At 38.3% G+C, this 9,513-nt stretch overlaps 1 protein-coding gene across 1 annotated transcript; it reads left to right on the top strand.

The window, feature by feature from the left end:
* Positions 1-2,284: 2,284 nt before the first annotated feature.
* On the top strand, positions 2,285-7,581 carry LOC111140766 (serine peptidase inhibitor, Kazal type 9). The gene is made up of 3 exons (XM_022492958.1): positions 2,285-2,339; positions 5,238-5,266; positions 7,450-7,581. The coding sequence occupies exons 1-3, from the start codon at positions 2,285-2,287 to the stop codon at positions 7,579-7,581; spliced, it is 216 nt and encodes a 71-aa protein (XP_022348666.1).
* The last annotated feature ends 1,932 nt before the right edge of the window (positions 7,582-9,513 follow it).

Here is a 9,513-nt window from a genome sequence, read left to right as displayed (position 1 = left end):
AGGGCCATTATGGGAAGATGGGCACAAGGAAGCCAAGATGCCATAGTCCTTCTTCAAGGAATGGAGAACGTCAGTTATCTGTTTAGTGTATTATGCTTCTATACAACATTTTCCAATTCCACTATGTACTCTTGTGATCTTGGACAACTTGTTTATTTTCTCTGTGCCTCATTTCCTTTATTTGTAAAGTCTTGGTAGTAATAGTATTTGCCTAATATAGTTTTAAAATTTAAATAAGTTAATATTCATAGAACAATTTCAAAACTACCTGACACATAATTAGTGCTCAGTAAATATTATTACTGTTACTGCTATTGTCATTAAACAAAGTATTTTGCTGTTAGAAAAGTTTAAAAATGCAGGGGCGCCTGGGTGGCTCAGTGGGTTAAGCCTCTGCCTTCGGCTCAGGTCATGATCTCAGGGTCCTGGGATCGAGCCCCACATCGGGCTCTCTGCTCAGCAGGAAGCCTGCTTCCCTCTCTCTCTGCTGCCTCTCTGCCTACTTCTGATCCCTCTCTCCCTCTGTCAAATAAATAAATAAAATCTTTAAAAAAAAAAAAAAGAAAAGAAAAGTTTAAAAATGCAGACAGAGGCTGTTTTCAATTTCAATAAAGGAATCACCTCTGCAGGTCCTTGAGAAGTATTCATTTGACCTCCAAGGAGACACTTAAAAGGATCTCACTACTTCTAGTCATTACCAAATTTTACTGATCATCACTAAGTTCCTTTTGTGATGACATGCCAATGTTTATCATTTCCAGTACAGCCACAAAGATACAACACTTTCTTATTTTAAGATAGTTCTTAAGGGCTTTCTGACTCTTTTCTTAAGACCTCTGTCACTGTCATTGTCTTTGCTATCATGATCATTATCATCAAATACCAAAGTTTGTTAAGAACTTACTATGTGCCAAACCCTGGATAAGAACTTTACAAATACAATCTCATTTGAAACTTATAACAAGCTCATGATGATGGTGCCATTAACTTTATTTTGTAAGCTTGTTAAAGTATTTGACACTTGTTAAAATGGTAAGGAAGCTGTCATTCAAAGTATAGTCTTGAATACTCCTATTGTAATTGGAGAGAGAGATTGGGCTCAAGTCTGCATAAAACATGGGGGATTTTTAGCCAAGGAGCAAGTTGAGGGGGTCAGTAGCTTGGTGAGCTTGTCTGTTAAAAATGATTGTATTAGTGTAAAATGTCACTGGTCTCATATGTAACTATGGCCCAGGGCAAAGTCAACATCTCATTCTTGAATCATCAAGCTGTGTTTTTGGGACTAGAGAATCATGGCCAAAGCTCTAGGGACAGTCCAGCCATTTCAGTCACGAAATCCATTGCTGGCTAAGCTGGTCATATAGCTCTTTATTATTGCCCTTGAGAAGACCCTTCTCCCAAGGGCCCTTGATAAAGAAGCTTCCACCAGAGATCTGGCAGGTAAATGAGGTGTGACTGCTCACCAGCTCTACTCACTGTTCCATCTCCTCAAATTTAGATACTTGGGAAAATTATCCCCCTGCTAAAGAGCATCAATCATTATTTTTTCTGCTGAATCAAGAGTTGGGTGTCGGGGTACCTGGGTGGCTCAGTTAAGCATCATGATCTTGGGGTCATGTAATTGAGCCCTGTGATGGGCTTTGTGCTGGCTGTGGAGCCTGCTTGAGATTCTCTCTCTCCCTGTCCCTCTGCCCTTTTCTTCCCAGCCCCCCAAAAGACTTGGATATTGATACCTTTTCTCTGTGCCCAGTCTGGAGTCTTATCTCCTAATTTCCTATTTGGTATCAGAGGAAAGAGGGGAAACTGGAAATATGTCTGAACTTAGAAGGCTGCCACGCTGATGAGTATTCCCGGAAGTAGTAAAAAGATGAATACGTAGTAAAACCGGTGAAATTACTTAACTTCTGTCACTTCATTTTTCTCATCTGTAAAACAAAGAAAATGGTAATAACTATCCAATAGATTTACTATGAAGATTCAATGGTATAACAGATGTGAAAGCACTCAAACTCTCAAGTATGTAAAGAAATAAGGAAATAACAGATTAATTGGATTCTATTATCTATTAAAATGTCATGAGCAACTATCTGATTTCACAATAAAAGAATTCCCATACTGGCAAATGTTTCTGACCTCTTCCCATGATTATGTTTCTGGAAATAGCTATCTCACAATTGAGGCAGAACTCTTGACAATATATAAGGCAAGACCCAAGTGGGCCGAGCAGACACTAGAAAGTCACTGGTTTTGCTACCATCTGACTGCGCTTGGCCACTTCAGCAGCATGAAAGCAACAGCCTTTGCCTTGCTCTTGGCTCTGGCACTTATGACCATCTTCAGTAAGTATCTCCCTCATAACACCACCTCTGTCCTGATACCAACAGCTCATGTCATCTTCTGTTCACAGAATTCTGGGATATACAGAGCACATAGATAATAAGGGAAGCTTTTTGAAATGCATTTTTTGTCTCTACCAATAAATCACTAAATGATACCACCTTTGGGGCTGAGTTGACTTAAATGGTCAGCTAAGGGCAAATTCTTATCCATATAAATATTTATATTTGGTCAGTGTACATCTAGACTCTGCTTTGACTTGATATCTCTATTTATGGGTTTATGGAGACCTCATTTCTTTATAAAACTGTCCTATCAACTGAGAGTGGTGGAATGGGAGGTGGGTAGGGGGATGGGGTAACTGGGTGATGGGCATTAAGGAGGGCACATGATATAATGAGCACTGGCTGTTATACACAACTGATGAATCACTGAACACTACATCTGAAACCAATAATGTACTATATGTTGGCTAATTAATAAGAAAAGAGAGAAGAACCACATGGTCCTCTCAATTGATGTAGAAAAAGCATTTGACAAAATCCAGCATCCGTTCCTGATTAAAACGCTTCAAAGTATAGGGATAGAGGGAACATTCCTGAACTTCATCAAATCTATCTATAAAAAACCCACAGCAGATATCATCCTCAATGGGAAAAAGCTTGCAGCCTTCCCATTGAGATCAGGAACACGACAAGGATGCCCACTCTCACCACTCTTGTTCAACATACTTTTAGAAGTCCTAGCAACAGCAATCAGACAACAAAGAGAAATAAAAGGTATCCAAATTGGCAATGAAGAAGTCAAACTCTCTCTCTTCGCAGATGACATGATTCTTTATATGGAAAACCCAAAAGACTCCACCCCCAAACTACTAGAACTCATACAGCAATTCAGTAACGTGGCAGGATACAAAGTCAACGTACAGAAATCAGTGGCTTTCTTATACAATAACAATGAAAATACAGAAAGGGAAATTTGAGAATCTATTCCATTTACTATAGCACCAAGAACCATAAGATACCTGGGAATAAACCTAACCAAAGAGGTAAAGGAACTGTACTCAAGGAACTACAGAACACTCATGAAAGAAATTGAAGAAGACACAAAATGATGGAAGACCATTCCATGCTCTTGGATCGGAAGAATAAACATTGTTAAAAATGTCTATACTGCCTAGAGCAATCTATACTTTTAATGCCATTCCGATCAAAATTCCACCGGTATTCTTCAAAGAGCTGGAGCAAATAATCCAAAAATTTGTATGGAACCAGAAGAGACCCTGAATCACTAAGGAAATGTTGAAAAACAAAAATAAAACTGGGGGCATCACGTTACCTGATTTCAAGCTTTACTACAAAGCTGTGATCACCAAGACAGCATGGTACTGGCATAAAAACAGACACATAGACCAGTGGAACAGAGTAGAGAGCCCAGATATGGACCCTCAACTCTATGGTCAATTAATCTTCGACAAAACAGGAAAAAATATACAGTGGAAAAAAGACAGTCTCTTCAATAAATGGTGCTGGGAAAGCTGGGCAGCTATATGTAGAAGAATGAAACTCGACCATTCTCTTACACCGTACACAAAGATAAACTCAAAATGGAAAAAGACCTCAACGTGAGACAGGAATCCATCAGAATCCTAGAGGAGAACATAGGCAGTAATCTCTTCGATATCAGCCACAGCAACTTCTTTCAAGATATGTCTCCAAAGGCAAAGGAAACAAAAGCCAAAATAAACTTTTGGGACTTCATCAAAATCAAAAGCTTCTGCACAGCAAAGGAACAGTCAAGAAAACAAAGAGGCAACCCATGGAATGGGAGAAGATATTTGCAAATGACAGTACAGACAAAAGATTGATATCCAGGATCTATAAAGAACTCCTCAAACTCAACATGCACAAAACAGATAATCATATCAAAAAATGGGCAGAAGGTATGAACAGACACTTCCCCAATGAAGACATACAAATGGCGGGGCGCCTGGGTGGCTCAGTGGGTTAAGCCTCTGCCTTCAGCTCAGGTCATGATCCCAGGGTCCTGGGATCGAGCCCCACATCAGGCTCTCTGCTCAGCAGGAAGCCTGCTTCCCCTCCTCTCTCTCTCTCTCTCTGCCTGCCTCTCTGCCTACTTGTGATCTCTCTCTGTGTCGAATAAATAAATAAAATATTTTAAAAAAAAAGACATACAAATGGCTATCAGACACATGAAAAAATGTTCATCATCACTAGCCATCAGGGAGATTCAAATTAAAACCACGTTGAGATATCACCTTACACCAGTTAGAATAGCCAAAATTAGCAAGACAGGAAACAACATGTGTTGGAGAGGATGTGGAGAAAGGGGAACCCTCTTACACTGTTAGTGGGAATGCAAGTTGGTGCAGCCTCTTTGGAGAACAGTGTGGAGATTCCTCAAGAAATTAAATATGAATTTAAATTAAAAAAAAAAAGCCTGTCCCATCCATTGTTTGGCAGCATGAGCTCTTATTATTTTTGCATTGAGTTGAAATTTGCTTCCTAAGAATTTCAACTGCTGGTCCAGCTTCCGCCATATATGCCTCCTACACAATAGCAGACATTCCCTAGATATAAAACCACTTCTTTTTTCCAGTATTTTCTAAACTCTGATTATGAGGTAAGAAAGAACAAAATTCCTCATTATTATAGTAGCTTCTCCATGCTTTTGGCTATGATCTAATCCTACCCAAAAAAGAAAAAAAAAAAATCTATGCTGAGCTTCAATCTTTGATATTATATTGATACACGGTTCTGAAGAGAGTCTGATATTTTTGATAGGCTGAGAACTGAAACATAAACGAGAGATCATTTTTCAACACGATTAGGTTCTTCCAGAGTTTAATTTGGTTTCTCTTGTCTTTATTTTTCTTATAGATGTAAAATGTGCCACATGCCCTCAACAGGTCAGTACATCCATCTTGATATAAAAGTTTTACTTTTATATTTTATGTAATTTTAAAGCCAGTATCAACAAGGAAATATTTGCTACTATACACTAATTAAATTGCTACATGTTTGAAGATTTTTTAAGTATCAAAACTGATTTTGCTTTTAAAATTTCATTAAAAGATCTTTTTGAAATGGACGTAGTAGGACAAAGTGGTTAGGCACCTAACATCCAAGTTATTATAAAGTCCTGGGTTTGAATTCCAGCTCCTTGATCGTGTGGCCATAGACAACAATACTTGCCTCATAAGCTTATTGTGAGGGCTAAAACCACAGTGTTTGAAGAGAGTTGAGCACTATACCGGCACCAAAGAAGGCCAAGTCATGACTCTTATAATGCTAAATGGGTCACCTCCATCTTTGTTCTTTATCTTAGGGAATGGATATTTTAATTTAACCTTCCCTTTATGACTCATATTAAGCAATAACTGTTGTTGAGAAAATCTAGGTGTGGTAGTAAAAACTTTAAACCAGGAATCTAAGCTCAGTGGCTTTTCAGCAGTATGCCTGTGGGGCTCAGGCAGCTTCTTTCACTTCTTTGAGTCTTTCATTTTATGTATTAAAGCGAATAAGAGGGTTAAGAGTGTGAATTTTGGAGTCAGACAGTCCTGAGTTCAAGCCATCCTTCACAATTAGTAGCTGCTTGAGAATGAAAACAGTTAATGAATATGAAGCCTTGGTCATTTCTTGGTCACACTGTGCATATGACTTAAGTCCTGACACTGGGGTTTGAGTAGGCAAGGAGAAGAAGTGAAATCATGCTGACATATACTCATCAAGGGGCACTGTCATTCCCATTCTCCAGTAGACTCCACTCGCCTCTGAGCACCTTCTGCCATTTTATCATGTTTGCTAATCTTTGTATTGCCAGCCGTCAGCGCAATCCTAAAACTTAGAAAGTACGGGGCGTATGGCAAACAAAGGAATGAATAGATCAATTAATGGAACATAACTGAAGGGGAAGATGAATTTAACCTGAAGTTTGGGTATATTTTAGGCTACCCAAGTGGAGACATTCAACAATTAGTAACATATCACATGTGGAACTCTAAGTCAGAAAAACTGAAACGTAAACTCTTCTGTACAGAGCTAGAATTTGTGTAGTCCTGAACGTAGAGCAAAGGGATAAAACTAATAGCAAGTATTTTTGTAGTATTTTCCATGTCATGAAGTGCTAAGCATTTTACATGTATCTTCTTGATTATTTATTTTTTACTTCAATCTTAAGATGTAGTTATTATCACCCTTATTTTGCAGGTAAAGAAACAAGCTTAGAGAAGTAAAATGATGGTTTCAGGGTCATATAGTCAGGATTTGAAATGTGACATGTTTGACTCTTGCTCTCTATACTCTTCAATTCGCTCATAGATGAAAACTGCAGAAAACCCCTATCTTGGTGATTGCAGACGTGCTCTTGCAGGGGCCTTCATGTTGGCTTTCCTCCTGGCATTTCCAACAGTGGTTCTCAACGACAGCAGTAAAATGCATGTGTCTGTCTATGCACTGAAGAAGTGTATAACACATGCTTTGCGACCAATAATTAATGGCAAAAGTTGCTAGTGATGTGCTAGTTCTTAAAACTATAGGAAGTATCCCTATAATCTCATACTTGCATTCAGGTAGAACTTAAGTGAAAGAGAGAAATAGCAGGATGTGTAGAAAACTAACGCCATGGGAATGATTACATCTGTGACTCTGCCATGTATGTTTTTAAATTCAAATTTTAATTTTTAGATAAATTATTTGGTTATAAGCTATCATAAAGAAGTTTATCACTTGTGATTTTATATCTGATGTAAGAAATCTCTATACTTGACATATCTCAAAGGGGCTGGATGAGGACAATTAGAATAAGAAACTAGAAGCGCCTGGGTGGGTCAGCAGGTTAAGCCTCTGCCTTCGGCTAGGTCATGATCTCAGGGTCCTGGGATCAAGCCCCTCAGCAGCGAGCCTGCTTCTTCCCCTTCTCTCCGCCTGCCTCTCTGCCTACTTGTGATCTCTCTCTCTCTGTCAAATAAATAAATATTTTTTAAAAAAAAGAATAAGAAACTGATGATTTGAAAGCCCTCTAAACTTGCTTGGGAAATCCTAAATTCTGGGAAAAAAGATTTGGTTCAAGGCTTTTAATATGTATCTCCAGGTTGATTGCAGTAAATATAAGAAGTTACCACCAGGAAAAGAGGGAATTTGTTATGAAATATATGCACCAATTTGTGGATCTGATGGCGAAACTTACCCTAATGATTGCTTCTTTTGTCATGAAGTTCAGTAAGTGTGGAAATATTTTTATTTTCTATATTTAAGGTGTAATTAAGTGTTATGGCAAATATACCTCGAGTAGAAGTTGTTTAGGGCACAATGAATATGTAAATATGAGAATTTGGGGTCTCTAGTGTCTTTGGATCTGTGCATATTCAGGCAGTAAGAATAAATCAAAGAACTAGAATCTCTAAGTTGGAAGGAAATTTGAGGGTCATCTATTTCAATGTCCACATACTCGTTTACTGCTTGAACTTGCTCTACAAATAATTCAAGTCATCCCAGTGTGCAGTTGATTATCTCCAGGGACAAGGAACATCCCTCCTCCTAGGCATGCCAGTCCACTTATCTGTCAGAACGAACTGTATCTATTGTTCATTTTAATAATTAAGTTTAGATGTATTAGAGCCCCCTAATTATTGGCACAAAAAGGGATAATATCTAAAAATTCTAAAGAAATTTTTGTTTCAGTATGATTTCTCAACAAAACATATATTGAAGCTCTAATAAAAATTAAATTTGAAAATCAAATAGCCAAATATAGCTTAAAGGTTACAAAATAAACACCTGAAAGATATGCTAATACCAGCTCGAGAAATATAAGACGGTGCATGATACACCAGAATGTATAGAAACATACAGATCCTTTTTTAAAACATACATGAATGAAAACAAATACCCAATATTGATGACATATTGTTCTGGTTTGTTTTTTTAATCAGAAAAAAGTTTCTTTTTTTTAAAGATTTTATTTATTTGAGAGAGATAGAGACAGAGAGAACAGGAGCAGTGGGTGCAGGCACAGAGGGAGAGGGACAAGCGGACTCCCCACTGAGCATGGAGCCAGACACTGGGCTTGATCCTAGGACCCTGGAACCATGACCTGAGCCGAAGTCAGATGCTTAATCAACTAAGCTACCCAGGCACCCCAGAAAAAACTACCTTTATGAAAAATAGTATTTTTTGAAAAATGTAAAATGTGACATTTATGACGAAACCATTTATGAAAAAAAGGTTTCTAAATGTGCCTCCTTTAGATAAGAAATTCATTAAATATGTTTTCAGGGATATAAACTGATTATGATGTATTGTGAGCATCGCCCTTACATAACCAGCACCAGTTGCTAAAATATTTCTAAATTGCAGTCACTCCCTCCCCATTTTTTTTTAAAGATCTTATTTATTTATTTGAGTAGAGAGAAAACCAGAGAGAGAGAACACAAGGAGGGAGAAGGGGTAGAGGGAGAGGGAGAAGTTGGCTCCCCGCTGAGCAGGGAGACAGATTCAAATGGGAATCCCAGGACCCTGAGATCATGATCTGGGCCGAAAGCAACCCTTAACAGACTTGAGTGACCCAGGTGCCCCCAGTCACTCCCTCCTTTTAAAAACATCACTGAGTGGACCAACTTGAGTACCTTGTGGGGGGTGGATTCATTAGTGAATGCTAATTAGTTCCGGATGCTAATAAAATGCCTACGGCCTCAGCAATTTTCATTTGTTGCTATTTTCTCTCCACAGAAAAACTAACAACAAACTTAAATTTGAACATTTTGAAAATTGTTGAATCTAACTTGTGATTCCAGTTCACACGAAACACGCTTCTCCCATATAACCTGTGCTGCATTGCCTAATCTTGTCACCATCATGTCCAGATTTCTTTGTAGAATAAAGGAGACCTACATGAAATAAACATATGTCTGACTCTTTTTGTTTAGGAGTAGAATCTTCCAGATTTGTTTCACTTTTGGGTGATATCTAAGGGACCACCTTAGGGCCACATCCTAAAAGAAAAGGGTTAACTAAGACCAGAAGCAGGAACCAGAAAATCAAAGGACCTGAATCTGATGCCTTCTTTTTGCCCAGGCTAGGAAAACACCTCCTGTGCATAACTTAGTTTTTGTGAATTCTTGAAACATGAACGGAAAAAAATAGGAGTCTTCAAGTG

Source organism: Enhydra lutris, unplaced genomic scaffold, assembly GCF_002288905.1.
Source record: "Enhydra lutris kenyoni isolate GAN:26980312 unplaced genomic scaffold, ASM228890v2 scaffoldscaffold5, whole genome shotgun sequence".
NCBI classification, from domain to species: Eukaryota; Metazoa; Chordata; class Mammalia; order Carnivora; family Mustelidae; genus Enhydra; species Enhydra lutris.
This window is presented reverse-complemented; position numbering and strand designations above follow the sequence as displayed.

Coding starts and splice junctions, on each gene's coding strand:
- LOC111140766 (XM_022492958.1), top strand. CDS start 2,285: ATGAAAGCAACAGCCTTTGCCTTGCTCTTGGCTCTGGCACTTATGACC. Junction 2,340..5,237: donor GGCACTTATGACCATCTTCA/GTAAGTATCTCC, acceptor TTTTTCTTATAG/ATGTAAAATGTGCCACATGC. Junction 5,267..7,449: donor GTGCCACATGCCCTCAACAG/GTCAGTACATCC, acceptor ATGTATCTCCAG/GTTGATTGCAGTAAATATAA.